Genomic DNA, 18,129 nt, shown 5'->3' with positions numbered 1-18,129 from the left:
TGGATGCGAAGAAATGGCATGATGTGAATGACTCCAGTGTGAAGAAATCTGCTTCGCCAACTCATCCTGCATCAAGTGCCCATTGAGTAGCACTGTCACTTTAATGTCTCCATGCCAAGGGATTGCTTTCCTTCTTTTCAGTCCTCTCGGTTAATACATGGGAGGATCAGAGTCAGAGGGGGCATTAAGGATCAAACCTGAGGGACTTGCAGAGCACAGAAGAAAAAAAATGAAAGTGACAGCAAGCTGGATCCTGTCTTACTGAGGGGTGAGATCTGGAACTTCTGGTCCAGTAAATAGAAAGGGGCCTTTCAGTCTGTGTTCGGCTCCGGAAAACTGTTCAAACTCACCCACCTTTTTAAAGACCAGAGTCAAAGAGGTTTTCAAAAGTATTTTTTGGGGAAGGGCGCCAGGGGTAGTGTTTCAATTTTTCTCTGAAGAATTGAGAATCTTTATCATCAACCAGTTCATCTTTGAATTTGATCATGTATTGAGTAATGAAACAGCTTTGTAAATTTGGTTTGTGCCTTAATTGAGTTAGTCTTTGAACTCCAAAAATGTTGCTGCCCGAAGAGGAATTTTAATAACGTTTTCTACGCTTCCAATAACGTTCTCAGCTTCTAGAAGAAAACAATAAATATTTTATAAAAAATTGAAAAACTCAAAAGTGACATTTCTCTAAACTCTGTGGGCAGTGCCAAAAGTTTAACTGTGGAAAGACACATTATTTTTTCTTTATCTGAAAGAGAAGACAGCCTGGATTTCAAAACGAAATAGGTGAAGTGGTTTGCAACAGTTACCTGGCTCTTGGCCGCAATCCAGTTGGATCAAGTTGACTCCCGTGGCAGCGGAAACAACCAAGAATGCCAGTGAAGAAGAAAGGTGGGCTATGCAGCTTCCTATATATGGCTCTCCCTTTTCTTGGTTCTAGTATTTGTAATTTAAATTGTATTCCATTTGAGAGTAAAATTTTGCTTGGGTTTGGGGAAATATTTATTATAATAATGTCTTTTCTGTGGCACATCATTCAGTAATAGTACTTTGCTAAAGCGAAATGAATATAGTATTTAAATGAAATGATAGTATTTAATTGTAGACATTGGTGATTTCATAAATCAGGTGGTCTAATTAGCATAGACATGGTATCACTGATTTGGGTTATTCTTTATCTTGTTAAAGGTGACTTTTTAAACAACCTTTAAAAAAGAAATGTGTACAGTCGAGTTCTTCCTCATGGGATTAATATTTATCAAGTGAACTATATGTTGTAAAGATAGCAAAGTTGTATGCACTGAACAAAATAATAGACTCATTGTTTATCTTCTGATTTAAAAATAGTTTCATATTTGGGTTTACTCTAGTGTAAATCTTCACTTTTGTGATAAAGCACAACTTTGGTAACTGCTTTTCCAGATGTATGTCTTACCTAATAACAGGATTGGCAAGTTCCCCAAATGAAGCAAACACCTGAGGTCCCATCCCACACCCCTGCCCAGAATTGATCAAGATCAGCGGGTTCCAGAAGTGTGGTTTATTATATAGCTCAGACCTTGGGGATTCACTTTAGTTTGGCTGTGCCTCACGTTAACTTTGTTGCTAAGGATCGTAGTGAAACCAGTTTTTGGTTTTTTTTTTCCAAACATGGTATGGAAGATCAGATCAACTGTAGAATTTTCTCAAGAGTTCTGAACCAAAATTTATGTGAATACCTTTGAAACTCTATTATACTGGGCTAGCATTGATTTATATGTTGACAAGTTGTGTGAATTGATACAATCTGAAACTAGAGTTCAGGTCGAAGGTTAAAATGCAACCTGTCTTTGCACGACGATTGATCTTACCTGTGGCTTTGGAAGGTGCATTGAGGAAACATAATCAGTGAGATGCTTTATCCAGCCAGTATGTGTGGAGGTGAACAATGATATATAAAATCTTTAAAACACCTACAAGTATTCCTTTGTACACTGGGATTTAAGACTGAGATTGTTTCCTTCTCCCACGCTACACAATAATATTGCTGAGAGAAGTCAACTGTTTATGAGATTTTGGAGCCAAACCTGTCCAGATCTGACACAATTGGCTTATCTGAAACAAAAGTGGTTTTGGCAATGTAACCAATAAATGACACAGTTCGTACAGTGTATTTTTATTCTTTCTACTATTTATTCTCAAGACATTGTCCCTTTGGACTGCCTTAAACACATTATGTATGTGTAAGAGATAGAAGGTGGGTCGGCAAAGAGAAAAACGGGGAGAGAGAGAGAGAGGCGAAGAGGAGAGAGAAAGAGAGAGAGCGAGCGAGCGCCAGCATGGGGGAAAAGGGGAAGAGAAAGTGTTGTCTGGGAGGGAGGAGGAGGAAGTGCAACTGATGTTCTAGGTGTAACCTAACTAAGCAGGATGATCTTAGGCTTCTAAACCCGGTGGACTGAGTCTCTTAAAAGTTCCTAACTTTAAAGGAAGTTAGAAAAATTGCTGACACATTATGGAGAATCATGCTTTATGAGAAATAATTTAATTTTTATATTTTTCCCTCTTTCTTCTTTCCTCTTCTTTCCCTCCGTTCTCCCTTCCTCTTTCTCTTTCCTCTCCTCCCTACCTTCTTTTAACAATGATTGATTGTAATGGATCAAATTTTAAGGAATCGCATTCTAATTCGCAAAATCACTATATATTTGGGTTATACTAAAGTATATGCATTATTTTATTTACTTTATGAACTGATGTAGTTAGAAAAAGAATTTATCTTGTTTTTAATCTTTTAAAACTATTAATATTGGTGTATGTTTGAATTATACAGACAACTAGCTAAACAAATTATGACATGTGCATTATATTTTTCATTGGCTAAGCTTACTTTTGTACAACTTCTAAAATATGAATAAAACATACATTTTTAAAGCGTAACATAGATTTGTTCTGCAGGGATTATTATCCTGTCATCTTGAATCTTTTTTCTTTCTTTGTTGTTGCACCTGCTAGATATGACAGAGGAGCTAAATAAATGTAGGTTTAGTAATAACCATGTTCGTTGAGCCAAGTGTTTATTCATTATTGAATACCTACTCTTATTCAGATAAGAAATTTTCTTGGGACGGATTCTCATTCGGTGTTTATTCTGTATGTTATTGTAAAAGTAGAGAGGCAGTTCCCTGGGGAAGTGCAAACACAGTGGGAAGTGGGAATGGGCGTGATATCCCATTAGTCCATCTTTAGGCGCTTTTCTTGACTCTTCTTAGGTAAGGTGAGACTGCTGTACCTCAGGCCCCTGTAGTCCCTGCTTTGTTGCTTTATGGTATTTTTTCCTACCTCTCCCACCCCAGTCTCGTAACATTTCTATAGATCGCAGTTTAGTCAACTTTTCATGTCTCCATTAGAGATTTTTTTCTCTCCAAGAGTTGCTTTACATTGAAGATTCTCTCTTTTGCAATAATAACTTGATTTGCTCTCAAATGAACCTTTAGGACATCTTAGTCCTATTTTAATTTATGAAAATTCAGGGCCAATCCAAGTCAGTTGTATTCGCATGCTCTGGTATGATGCAGGATCATGGTGAAGTGCTATTTCAACGAGACTTGTTGAATTGGTTGAATCTATTTTCATGATAGATTAATGTAAGAAATAAAAGTTAATGATAACTAAGTCCTTACATGTGTTTTCAGTGAAAAGTTGCTGTTTTAGTGATACAATATGCTTCACCAGAATTTTTTAGTATATTGCAGTTTTTGAGCAGTTTTTATTCTCTTTATTAAATACGGGAGAGAAATCAATGCTTTTGATACTTTGAGGTTGATGCTCATTTCCTTTCTGTTTTGAAAATATTGTCCTACTGTTCTCTGAGCTTCTTTTAAATTGGTAAAGAAGTCTATCTGATATTTTTCATTTCTCTGATACTTTATTTTCTTTGAATTCTTTTTTTGCAACTATTCTCAGTGATAAACGGCATATGTATAAACTTATTTTTACCAAGCATGAGAGTTTAATACTATCATTTTCATGACTCATGTATTATGACATTGTTTTTTTAAAAGAGAGCTGAAGAATGTTGTGTAGTTAGGAATCAAAGAGATGGTATTGCCATGTATCTCACGGGCATCCTTGAAACTGAGGTTGTTTCCTGGCTCCGCAGGCTTTCCTTTTGGTTGACTGTATACTTCCTAAAAGTGTCACTTCTGTTTTTCTTTTTTTTTCTTCCTCTCTCTGGGAAACCGACCCTTTACAACGCTCCTTCCTCATTTAAAGTTTTCTTTATTCATTACCTGTTTCCTGCACTTGATGGCTTAATTTTTTTTTTGTAGTATCTTACTACTTTATATTTGCCTCCTGCGTATACTCTTTCTGTCTGTAGCTTTTCTTAGCCTCTTAAAATTAAAAAAAAAGTTTTTCCACATTCTCTAAAGGGGAAAATATGTACCCGAATCTATTGACTGCACCTTTTGCAAACTCGTGTCTCAACTTTCACGTTTGTTGTGCCGGTTTTATATCCAGATGCTGTTTCCATTTCACAAAACTCCAGTTTTTTTCCTGCCAATCAACAAGACTCTTGATGTTAGAAAATGTTCATCAGTCCAGGAGGCATGAAGAGAGAGCATCTGGAGAAAGAAATAAAAGAATACTTTTGTTTTCAACTACTCATTAGACGTATGTCATGGAGCTAGGCATGGTGCTAAACAATAGGCACGGTGCGAAAATGATCGGTTAATTAAATTCATTTTATAGTTATTACATTTTGGGAATGTGTGCAATGATATGCTAATGATTTGATACTAAAAAGTTTTGAACTATTAGGTTTTTGGTAAACTGCCCGACTGCTTTATAGGATAGAATATTTGGTCCTTCCTTTAGGCCTATTATCAGCTACTTGTTTGGGTAGGACAGTCTATTCAGTGAGAAGATATACACAAAATACTGGATTTTTAAAACATTGAATTAAGGCTTTCATGCCTTTGCCAATCAATAGATCCTATAAAAATATATTCATTAAACTACAAGAATACTCTTTATTCTTATTTATATACTCTCCTTATATACTCTTGTTTCTTATTCTTCACTGTTTACCCATGTCAGTGATAATAAAATATTTTTTAGTATAAGGATGAGATGTATAAAACCTTTCCTTACTGGGGGAGGAAGTCCTGTTCCCCAGCTATAATTCCTGCTCGGGAGTTTGTAGCGGTCAAGGCACGAGGGCTCTGTATTTTTAATGTAGGTTGCTTTGTCAGCAAAGGATCATGAGTTTTATCCAGTCTCTTCTGTCCAGTCAGTCATTCTGAATTCCAAGTAGTAAGCTTTCTGCATAAGTTCAATTTTTAGTAAGTTTCTCAAAGCTATTTCAAGAATTATGGCCAAAGCACCTCCATTATGAAACAATGCTCCTGACCCCATTTATTGTAGGATTTAAGAACAACAGGAATGATGTTATAAAGTAGAAAATCCTGTGAAAATGAATTACTATATAGGAACTCTCAAAGATCATGGGTAATATTATGTCTTCTTCTGATGACACCATCTTGCTAGCTGCTGGGGCCCTGACTCTGTAGGGGGCCTGTCATTTTGGAGAACTCAGACATCTTTATCATTGAAAGTAGGATAAGATTTGGAATAAACCTGTGGTTTTGTTCTATTTAAAATTCCTTATAAGTAATAAACTGTATATTTTTAAAAGGTAAAATTGTGTATGTATTTAAGGCTTTACTCCATTTATTTATTCAATCATTTATGCACTCATCAAAGTTGTATTGAGTGCCTGCTATGTACCAGGCACTATGGTAGGTATATTTTTTTAAAGATATAATTTATTTTTAGAGAGAGAGGAAGGGAAGAAGAAAGAGAGGGTGAGAAACAACGATGTGAGAGAGAAACATCGATTGGTTGCCTTTGGTATGCATCCCGACAGGAGCCTGAACACACAACCCAGGCACGTGCCCTGACTAGGAATCAAACTGGGGACCTTTCACTTTGCAGGACGTTGCCCAACCAACTGAGCCACACCAGTTAGGGTTGTGGTGGGTACATGTTTTGCAGTGGGAAATGATATTCATTCTCTGCCTATGGTGGTTAAAATTTATTAGGAAGACAGATGTGGAGACAGATGATTTCAGTGTTATGGGGTTGAAGTTAACACACTGTGTCGTGGAAACAGAGTAGCCCCTAGCCACATCTAGGGGAGTCAGGGAATTCTTTCTGGGAGATATGACATTTCAGACGAGACACAAAAGACCAGTAGAAGGTTACCAGACAATGTACAAAATGGTAAGATACTGTTTCAGATTATTTATTTTCTTTGCCTTGAACTATATCACCATGACCTCTATCATCATCATCATCATCATCATCATCAATCACTGATAATGTGGCAAAAACATCTAGACCTATAGTCAGAAGATCTGGCTTTTAGAAGAGAAAAGATCATGTGATCACTGAGATGGATTCTCAGTCTACAAATTTAGGCATATAGAAATATCCATGTTTTCTCTAGTTGAACTTTATTTCTGACCCTTAGTCACTGAGTGGTGGACAAAATAACTTCACTCTGTATTGAGGTTTTCCCTACTTCCCTGGGGTCATAGTAGAGGTCCTCCTGGAATTGGGGTGTGTGCTGGTCACTGATAATCTGTAAATAATGGCTCACCTCTGAGACATGAATTATATATTGTGTCTAAATAGTTCTTTCTGGTCTGGCAGCAATTCGCTACTTCCAAAACATGGATCCCCCCCTCCTGAATTTCTATGTTTCTGTTCCTCTCTGGGGGCTTCCAGACAGTGGGGCCAGGAAGCAGAGCAGAGATCCTTGCTGCCTTGGGATCCAGAGGCTCCTCTCTCTTTTCTTCAGCTGAGACAATCTTTTTCTAGACTGGAGATATTGTCTCTCTCTCTCTGTATGTACCTGAGAATCTCTCTTTTATCTCTGTAACAAACTTTTCTTTTATTCTCTGGGCTTAGGTTTCAGGAAAGCAAAAATAGTATAACTTAAAAATTACTCTGTTTTCTGTCCTGGCACATACCTCCCCTGAGGCAATAAAGTATGAAACCAGTTACCTGCTTGAATGAGAAGAAAGGAAATGGGAAAATTTATGGAGAGAAAAAAATTAATGTCTCAAAGTGCCAGTCTCCTACATGTATAATCAAGTTTACATGCCTTTTCATGATGATACCACTGGGTGACCTTGTGAAAATCACATAATCCTTCTGGACTTCAGCTTCCTTTTCTGAAAGAGCTTAATATGTTTTTTTTTTCTCTCATGATATATGTTGTTTATTTTCCACTTCAAATAAGATAATATGTATGAACTTCACGTGTGCAAAGTTAGTTAGTGATAGGACTGGAAGCTCATCCAATGCTCTTTTCACTGTATAACTATGGTGTTCTTTGAGTCAGTGAATGGCATATGGTGCCATGGAGGAGAGCCCAGGGGATGGAATCCAATCTTACCGTCAGCTGGCTATGTTATCTAAAGAAAATCAACAGATTGAGCTTCAAATGCAGTATTATTGGTATAGTCAGTTTTAACTATAATAGTCACCTGTCGGGCTTATTCTGACAATGGAATAAAAATACGTAGTCCATGTAAAAACTGATTTGTAAATAGGAAAGTGCTACACAAATCCTTATTATCAGAATACGTAGAAAAAAGTTGGTTCAAGGAGAAGGTTAGTTGTGTTCACAGCCATACAAGCCTGAGCAGATATGGTAAGGACATATCTGCTTACAGAGCCTGCTCTTTTTTTGTAGATTATGATGACATTTCTTATGGATACTTTTTCTGTTTCAATATACTAAAGTAATTTGTAAACCATCCAATATTTTCAAAGTGATGGCCATCTTTAGATCCGCTTTGAGTTTGGCCAGACACTTCTCCACAATTTAAATTCAAAGTTTTATCTGTTTTTTTCGTTTTCTTTTTCTAGTTTGTTACAACTAGAATAATGTATATTTCAACATTCAGTCGAAGATGTAATTTGCTATATTCTTCCTTAATATTTATTTCTACTTAACCTTGCACTTTTCCCATTTCTATAGAAATTCTGAAAACATGGCTTATCTGAAAGCTAGTAATATAAACTCACCATTTTATACTATCTTTTTTTGTTTGTTTGTTTCAAGAGGGGAAATATCCTGATGAACAGGCATTGAAGTGTATTAAAATGTTTTGGGGGTGGTGGTGAGGGAGTAAATTGTAACTGTGAAGGACAAGTACAGAAAAGAAACACTGTGATCGTTTCCAGTAAGTTCAGTTTCAGTGTGGCATAATAGTCACACGCATGGATGGGCTTTGGTGACAGATAGACCGGGGTTTGAATCCTGATTGCAGCACTTTCCAGGTGTGTGGTCTTGGGCAAGTTTTTCTCTCAGTGTGTCTTCTCATTTGCAAAATGTATATGATAGTATTTATTAGGGTTCTTGTGCAGATTGAATAAGGTGACCTATGTAGGATACTTAGAATTGCTCAATAGACACTAGCTAATTTTACTGGTAATAAAATGATACCTTTGGTGAATTACTTTGAACTGTAAATTTTAATACTAAAAAGCTTCTTTTTAAAGACCTGGTATAAGAGTAGATTTTCTATTTATATTTGTCATTTTATTATTTTCAAATATCCTTAATTTATAAAATAACATAAAAAATAAGCATATATAAATACTTACTAATAAAATATTTTATTTGCTAGTCATAATGTCTTATAAGTACGATTAAAATTGTGACTGTTCAATTTTGCATACATACACTTAAAATGGTACAAGGGAAAAAACAATTGTTATTACTTGTTTCAGTTGCTATATATCACATTGTAAAGTGATACACTTAAAACATAAGTCATGCTTATCTTCATTTAAAAATCTTCCATGGTGGCTCTTCTGGTCAAGATGGCAGCGTAGGCAGACATGGCTCACCTCTTCGCACAACCACATGAAAATTACAGCTAAAATATAGAACAAGCATCACTCAGAACCATCAGAAATCGAGTTGAATAGAAGTCTGACAACTATGGAATTAAAGAAACCACATCCATCCAGACTGGTAGGAGGAGCACAACCCAGAATGGGCTGGTTCCACACCGATGTGTTGTGGATAAAAATTTAGGAAGGATATCTTGGGAGTGAGTTGTCCCAGCCCCACACCAGATCCCCCAGCCCAAGAGTCCAGTGCCAGGAAGATAAGTCCCCACTTCTGGCTGCAAAAACCAGTGGGGATTGAGTCAGTGGAAGAAACTCCTGGAGCCCCAAGAAGTTCCTCTTAAAGAACCCACACATGGACTCACCTACTCAGACTCACTCCCTCTGAGCTCTAGCACTGGGATAGCAGCTTGAAAGGCACCAGTGGTACACAGGGAGAAACTGAAGTGTCTGCCATCAAGGTGAGTGGAGGAGGCCATTGTCCTTTTTCTAAACTCTTCCCCTAACAGAACTGGCAAGCTGGTGGCATATCTGAGACTCCATCAACCTGGCTAATACTGTTTGACCCATCTTGGAGATCCCCAGAGATTCTGTCCTACCCAACTTACAGGCCTACACAAGCTGCTTTTCCATGTGAATGGCTGGTCTTGGCTCAAGCTTCACAACTTCCTACATCCTCCCAAACAAGCAACAGCTGGCCTCAGTGAGTCCCAGGCCCTGCATCAGCAGCAGCCAGATTAGTTTCACAGCTTTGCTTTGCCTGAGACCAAGTAGCCATGTCAGACCAAGTAGCCATGTCAGATAGCTTTATAGCTCAGAAATGGTGTCCCCGGGTGAAATACAGGTGGGGGCTAAACTTGGCCTATACCACCCAGGAAACCCCAGGGTCAGCACACCCAGTGGACAGCTACAGACCACGTTGAAACACCACCACCTTGCCCCTGCACAGCTGATCTTCCTCAGAGGGTGGAGGTTGGTGGTCGGTAGTCACAACCAATCCTTGCAGCTGACATACTATTGACCTGCCAACAGCAACCAAGACTTAACTGCAAGAGAATGGTGCACTCAGCCCACCTGAAGGGCGCATCTCAAGTACCCAGCTTGGGTGATAGGGGAGGCTGTGCTATTGGATTCTACAGGACACCTACTACATTAGGCCACACAACCAAGACACGGAGTCAAAGCAACTCTACCTAATAACATAGAAACAAACACATGGAGGCTGCCAAAATGTGGAAACAAACGTGACCCAAATGAAAGAACAAATCAAAACTCTAGAAAAAGAGCTAAATGAAATGGAGATAAGCAATCTCTCAGATGCAGAGTTAAAGACACTGGTTATAAGGATGCTCAAGGAACTTATTTAGGACCTCAGCAGCATAAAAAAGATCCAGTCAGACATGAAGGATTCAGTAATTGAAATAAAGAACAATTGCCCTGGCTGGTGTGGCTCAATGGATTGAGTGCTGGCCTGCGAACTAAGGGTCGTTGGTTCAGTTTCCAGTGTAGGACACATGCCTGGGTTGTGGGCCAGGTCCCCAGTAGGGGGCACATAAGAGGCAACCACACATTGATGTTTCTCTCCCTCTCTTTCTCTCTCCATTCCACTCTCTAAAAAAGTAAGATCTTTGAAGTAAAGAACCATTTACAGGGAAACAACAGTACAGTGGATGAAGCTGAGAATCAAATCAGTGATTTGGAACACAAGGAAGCAAAAAGCAACCGATCAGAACAAGAAGAAAAAAGAATTGAAAGAAATGAGGATAGTATAAGGAGTCTCTGGAATAACTTCAAGAGGTCCAACAGTCATATCATAGGGGTGCCAGAAGGAGAAGAGAAAGAACAAGAAATTGTCACCAGAACACACCTCACAGACTGACACGTGCACTTCCTCACATACTAATTTGATCACTAAAAGAAAAAAGAAAAAAAAGACCCAGAAATTGGAAATGTATTTGAAAAAATAATGAAAGAAAACTTCCCTAATGTGGTGAAGGAAGTAGACATGCAAGTCCAGGAAGCACAGAGTTCCAAACAAGTTGGACCCAAAGAGGCTCACACCAAGACACATCATAATTAAAATGCCAAAGGTTAAAGATAGACAATCTTAAAAGCAGCAAGAGAAAAAAGAAGTTAGTTACCTACAAAGGAGTTCTTATGTGACTGTCAGCTGATTTCTTAAAAGAAACTTTGTAGGCTGGAAGGGATTGGCAAGAAATATTCAAAGTCATGAAAAGCAGGGACCTACTGCCAAGATTGCTGTATGCAGCAAAGATATCATTTAGATAAGAAAAACCAAAGTAGTGCATCATCACCAAACCATTATTATTGAAAATGTTAAAGGGATTTATTTAAGAAAAAGAAGAACATAACTATGAACAATAAAATGGCAATAAATACATATCTATCAACAATTGAATTTAAAAAACTAAGCAAACAAGAACAGAGACAGCATCATGGATATGGAGAGTGTTTTGATGGTTGCCAGGTGAGAAAGGGGTGTGGGGAATGGATGAAGAGGTGAGGGGATTAAGAAGAGCAAATATATATTACAGAATAGCCATGGGCATATAAAGTGCAGAATAGGACAGGGAGTAGCCAAAGAACCTAGACCTGTGGCCTGTGGGCATGAACCATGGTGGGGGGATTGCCTGAGGGAGTGGGGGGTGCTGGGTGGAGGAGGGCAAAGGAGGAAAAAGTAGGAAAACTGTAATAGCATAATTAATAAAATATAATAAAACTAAAAACCTTCCATGGCTTGTTATTTCTCCTTGGGTGTAAGGCCAAACCTAGCATGGTTTATGTGGCATCAACTTACTTCCCTGCTCTCATAGCACCTGGTACCTCTTCATAGCATTATTGCACTTATTTCAATTTTTTACTTTGTTGAAATATCCTATTTAATTATCTTTATTTTCAGACAAAAATTTCTGGGAGGGTAGAATATTGCCTGTCTTATTCACTATCAAGTTTCTGACACCTAGAACATAGTAAGATACTCAATAAATATTTGATTAATGAATGAAAGAACTTACTATTTCTCTCTACTAGACTTTTTAAGGTAGGACCACTTAAATTTATGTTATAAATACAATTTTTATATTAAACACATAAGAAAATCAGTGATTCCACATTTAATCCTAGATTCTAAAATTCATCGATACAATTTATGTCTGCTTGGTCGTATGTATTTTATTTTATTTTTTTCATAGAAATATGATCAGCTCTTTCTGAGGGATTAAGGGTGGTATTGTGGAGGGAACACTACACATGGAATCAGAGCTTTAGGATGAAGCTCTGGTGTTTAGTAGCTCTGCAATCTTGGACAACTAGCATGATTTTCAGTTTCATGTATAATATGACTTTTCAGTAGTGAGAATTGGACAAGATAATGCATGCAAAAATTCTGTCTAAACTGTAAAAAGTGTTGCATAAGTTTATGTAAAGAATTTCATTATTGCCCTGGCCAGTGTCAAGTGCTTGGCATGTCGTCCTGTAACCGAAAGGCTGTAGGTTCCATCCCCAGTCTGAGAGCAGACAGAAGGCAGTGCATCCATGTTTCTCTCTTGGATTGATGTTTCTCTCTCTCCCTTCTTCTCTAAAAGCAATGAAAAAATGTCCTCAGGTGAGGATTAAAAAAATATTTCATGATTCTAAATGCTTTGCTCTCCAAGATTTGGTATTAAGTTCATCCTTTCCTGTACTATGCTTCAATCTTAGTTTTCCTAACATAGATTCTGTCATTCTTTTTTTCTTAGTTGTGACAAATAATTTTGTGTTATGCTTTCCTTCTTTTTAAAAATTCATTTGTTAGCACTATTGCCATTAGCTCTTTCAAATTTACATTACCTATCCCAAATTATTTATAACTTTTGGCAATTCTATTTTTAAACTCCAGAAGAGTTGAACCTTAGTAACAGACACATGATTACCTACAATTTCAATTATGTAACACTGTATCCTTTGGATTCACATTTCATATTTTAAAAAACGATTCTCCCTCCCATTTCCTCCTGTGCCTGCCTTCAGGTAATCCAAATTTAGTTTCATTCTTTCAGTAGAGGAGTTATATGAAGAAAGATTTCCTTTAATAAAGAAAATAGGATAATTGAAACCATTATATTGGCAATTCAGGTGAAAAATTCTGCACTTGCATATGGTTATTTGAACATCGATTAACATATTAGTCTTGACTAACTTGGACAATTATTCAACTTTCCACTTTGTTCAGTTTGTCGCCTGTCAACATTTGGCTAGGGATTTTTGACTTGCACAACGGGATCCATACACACACACACGTATATATGTATATACCTGCTTAATTTATCATTTTTGCATAGGCATCTAGTTTTAGATTACCTGGAAGCTCAAGCCTTTATCAGTCAGAAATAAGACTTTATGTAGAGAGAGATAAGGGCATGATGGCATTGACCCCGGTGGTGATAGAGGGCAGCCACACTTCCAGCACGAGAGGCTGGCATGCAAAAGCCTAAGTTGCCTGAGAGACACTACGCTATATTTGACCAGTTAAAAAATATTCTGGCATTTTGCTTTATGTATCAGACTTTTCTCATACAGAGATGAGAGGCATAATAAGTTCTGTTGGTTTAGAGCCTATCTAACTGCTTTAAATCAATACAGTGTCTTCCCTGAGTTGTTAATATGTGCTGAATGCATTAGTGAATGTCCCCTTAGCTAGGGAATTATACTTGTGGATATTATTATGGGAATGTCGTTGAGACATTTTTGAGAATTGCTGCTTGTGAATAGAATATCAGAATAAGTGAATACCTGCAAAAATGCCACAGTAGTAAAAAAAAAAGCTTAAAAATTATGAAAGAAAAGAGAAAAAGTTTCCTGGTACCTAGTAAAACTTCAAAAACTATCTAATAAATGAAGAAATAAAAAAGGCTAAAGCTTGAGGCACTAAGATAATCAGATAATTAGAGCCCAAAGACACATACAAGTACTGAGAGAGGTGTAGTGTAATTATTATAATGTCGATTACTTACATTAATTGTTAGGAATGGGTTAGAAAGTGAGGTCAGTAAGCCACTGTCCTTTAAGGAAAATTCTGATTGTTTAATTATTGACAAAATGGGGATTTAAATATTTGTCCTTGATTCCAATAGTTAAAAATATTATTAGTATGAAAGCATAAAAAAGTTAAAGTTCTATGCAAATGTATTATGTATATGCAAATGTATATGTTTATGACACCATCTTTTGTTAATATGTCTTATTTTAAAATTGGAGAAGACTCCCTGTGCACCCACATTCATTTTTATATTTCTAACCTTAGGTAAAAAAATAACTAATTGCAAAATGTTTTCCATTTATTACTGCCTGTTGAAGTTCCCCCTTATTTCAAGGGAGTAAACTTGAGGTGTGCTGTATCATATAGGAGTATGAGGGAAGGCCTCATTGATTAGGTGACATATGAGCAGAGATATGAACGAAGAGAAGGAGTAAGATTTGTGGATATTTGAGGAAAGAATGTTTAGGTAGAATAGCAAGACTAGAGGCCCTCCGGTAGGAGAGTTCTTGATGTATTGAGAAAGAGCAGAGACCACTGTGGCTGGAGTAGAGTGAGCAAGAGGAGGGGTGTAAGAGCTGAAATTGGAGAGGCAGGCTTTTGCTGAGAGAGATGGGGAGTCACTGGAGGATTTAAATTGAGGAGTGATGTTTCTGACTCACGACCTTTCTGGCTGCTGTGTTTGGAAATGCCTGTAGGCGGGTGCAAGTGACAGTGTGCAGACTAGTAGGAGGTTATTGCAGTAGTGCAGGGGGTACGTGATGGTGGCTGGACCAGGGAGGCAGCGCTGGAGGTGGTGAGAAGTGATAGGATTCTGTATGTAATTTGACGTTAGAGCCAACAAGATTTACTGACGGATTAGGTGTGGAGAATTAGAGAAGGAGAATGAAGATGACTCCAGTGATACTGGCTTGAACGATCGAAAGGACCAGAGATGAAGAACATTGTGGAAGAAATAGGTTGGGGGTGGTGACTAAGACCTGAAGTTCAGTTTTGACAAGTTAAATTTGAGGTGCTTATTAGACATCAAAATGGAAATGTTGACTACACAGTGAGATGTGAGTCTGTAACCCTGGGAAAAGGTCTGAGCTATATAGATATAAATTTGGGAGTCCTGACAGTGTTTGAAGCCAGGAGACTGGATGAGGTTACCTAAGGAGTATGGATAGAAAGTCTCCAGAAGTTTAGGGGATTGAGGGTGGAGGAGGACCAGTATAAGTGATGGAGCACAGCGACGATGTAGGGAGAGGTCTGGAAAGAGAGTGCTGTCCAGGAAGCAGTGGTGTGCTGGAACGCGCTCCCGCCAGCTTGCAAGAGCCTATTGTAACATCTTCAATGAATTTTTAAGCTGCTTGGAAACATAGCCATTTAAAAATTGAATTACATAAATGTACATTAAAGTAGTTATATTAAAACTAATACTCAAAACTCATCACTTCCTAGTTATTTTTTTTTTTTTTTACATTTTTTTACCTTGTATACTTTTATTTACATCTGTTTATCTGTGTGGTGGGAAAGCTATGTAATGGTGTACTGCTGTGTGTCTCTTCCCAAGTCCATAGTCGATGATGTTACGTTGGTAGCTTAAGATTGGCCCTGATGGGAATGTTTACACCTTGGAAATTGCAAATGCTACACATCAGGGCTTGATTTATTGTTTTGCTGATAAGAAAGTGATAAATAAAAAGTTAATAATGAAAATACAAATTAAAAGCATATTATTTCTCTCATATGTGGAATCTAATGAACAACCTGAATTAACAAGCAAAACAGAGACAGACTCCCAGATAGAGAACAGATGACAGCTAGTGGGGGGGGAGGGGATGGTAGGTGGTAGAGGGATTGAGCAAAAAGGAAAAAGGACGCATGGATATAGACAACAGTGAGGTGATTGCAGCGGGGAGAGGGGTATAAGGGGACTAAATGGTAATGGGAAAATATAATGAAGATTATTATTTAAAAAAGCATACTACATCTGTAGCTATTACATTGTGATTAGCAGAGAAATTAAAAAACTATTTGTCCATTATTTAATAATTATTTGATTCAGCAGAGAAGTCATATAATTGACAAAGGAGTGAGTGAAGGTTTATCACTTAATCCATTTTGTTGTTTCATCTCCATCATACTCATTAATGTGATAGAAAAAAATCAGCCATCATTCATGTCGGAACTACTCATTCATCAGTTACAACCCTAAATTGGCTATGATTTTAAGAATTTGGCAAAAATCAACTAAAATGTATCAATCATAAAACCAGGAAAATTACCGATGTAATATTTAAGACTCTGGTCACTTTGGCTGTTGCCATTTTCTTCAGAAGCTTTCTAAACATAGTTTTACAATGCACAAGTTGGTGGTAAACACAGTTGTTTACTGGTCAAGGTGAGTCTTGCCCTCCCTCATAATGCATTTCAGGTCTGAGTAAATCAGTTACTGTATTTTATATTTCTGTGGCACATCAGTATTGTTTAGTTAAAAATATGTGACTTGAGCCCTGGCTGGTGTGGCTCAGTGGGTGAGTGCCGGCCTGTGGACTGAGGGGTTGTCGGTGTGATTCCCAGTCAGGTTGTAGGCCAGGCCCCCAGTTGGGAGCATGCAAGAGGTGACCTGTTGATGTTTCTCTTGCACATTGATGTTTCTCTCTCTCTCTTTATCCCTCCTCCTTCCTGCTCTCTCTAAAAAAATAAACAAAATCTTAAAAAAACCCTGTGACTTGACATTCTCCAAATAGATCTTCATGTTGGAACAATAAAGTTGAATCTTCTCACTTCCAAAAAAAAATAAATGCATAATTGTCACTACACACACAGGCATTGTCACTCTGGTGACTTTTTCAAGGATATTTTGTCTTGTGGGGGATAAAGACATATTCCAGAAGCCATTATATGGCAGTATGTATTAAGAATGCCTATAGTTATTTGTGTTTGTAAAATGGTTTGGAAGAAGGGTGATGATGATTAATTTTAACTGTCAGAGATAGCTTTATGCAAGAGAGAGCATTTGAGTTAGCTGTAAATGAATTGGGTTTTCAGTTGATTTGTTGACTGCTTTCTCTCTATATGTATATATATATATATATTTAAAGATTTTATTTATTTATTTTTAGAGAGGGGAAGAGAGGGAGAAGAGAAAGAGAGAAACCTCAAAGTGTGGTTGCCTCTCACGCAGCCCCTACTGGGGATGTGGCCTGCAACCCAAGCGTGTGCCCTAGACTGGGAATCGAACCAGAGACACTTTGGTTCGCAGGCCCGGCACTCAATGCATTGAGCCACACCAGCTAGGGCTACTTTCTATATATTAGATATTGTACCAAGTATTGTGTAATTTAATACTACTACCTCTGAGGGAACTGAAATTCAGAGAGGTTAAGTGACTTGTTAAAGATCACACACAGCTAGTAAGCAGAGTGAGGCGCAGATCTAGCTGACAGCAAACCCTTTCCAGTAGAGCTCACAGATTCTAGAAAGAGTGGAACGTGGGAGCGTATTCCAATACAGGGAGCAGTAGGAGCAAAGAAAAGTACAAAGGTAAGAAAAAAGGAGGGAGGGAGGGAGAAAGGGAAGGAAAGAGAGAGAAATCCAATGTGACTTGGGCACTGTATATGTGTATAAAAGATGGTGGAATTTATAGTGGGAAATATGGCTGAAAATATAGGTGGTATAAAGGTCATGGGAGGGAGGCCTTGAAGGCTGACTAAAGAATTTGGGCACTTCTTGTAGGAAGTCATCAATTTTAAGATAATTTTTCTGACAAGAGAGAATTGTATCTGCTGTGAGCACTGCATTTGGGACCTTTGTTTTGTTTGTTTCTAGTTACAGATTCTTTTGGAAGACAGGACTATAGAAATAAAGTCAGTTCTTAAAATTAAAAGTTAAGTGTAATTCTCAATTTTATGTGGTAGTTTATGGAATTTATGATGATTAAATTCTTTTGTGCCATGAAAATAGGAATAAAACTATAGAATTGTTTAATGTAAGCTTACTGTTTTTCTAAGATCATAAGATAGAATTTCAAAATCATGTTTTTCAGATACTGACCGAGCTTTGTCATTACTGGAAGAATACTGCAAAAAATTAAAGAAACCAGAGGAGCAGCAGTTGAAAAACGCTGTTAAAAAGTTGATGGGCATCTTTAGGAGCACCTTATTCCAAGCTTTGCTAGGTATGTATTAAAAAATTATGTATTATCTTAATGG

The 18,129-nt window shown here is 37.6% G+C and overlaps 1 protein-coding gene across 2 annotated transcripts in view; it reads left to right on the top strand.

The window, feature by feature from the left end:
• The window catches only part of LOC123477915 (disks large 1 tumor suppressor protein-like), a 597,612-nt gene continuing 579,483 nt past the window's right edge, over window positions 1-18,129 (top strand). For both annotated transcript variants that reach the window (XM_053925692.1, XM_045182013.2), the window contains exons 1-2: window positions 1-882; window positions 17,964-18,095. In XM_053925692.1, coding sequence (XP_053781667.1) covers window positions 864-882; window positions 17,964-18,095 — 151 coding nt within the window. In that variant the 5' untranslated portion in view covers window positions 1-863. The remainder of the gene's footprint in view (window positions 883-17,963; window positions 18,096-18,129) is intronic.

This window comes from Desmodus rotundus, chromosome 5, assembly GCF_022682495.2.
Source record: "Desmodus rotundus isolate HL8 chromosome 5, HLdesRot8A.1, whole genome shotgun sequence".
NCBI lineage: Eukaryota > Metazoa > Chordata > Mammalia > Chiroptera > Phyllostomidae > Desmodus > Desmodus rotundus.
The sequence above is the reverse complement of the archived record's forward strand: the minus strand, read 5'-3'. Positions and strand labels throughout refer to the sequence as shown.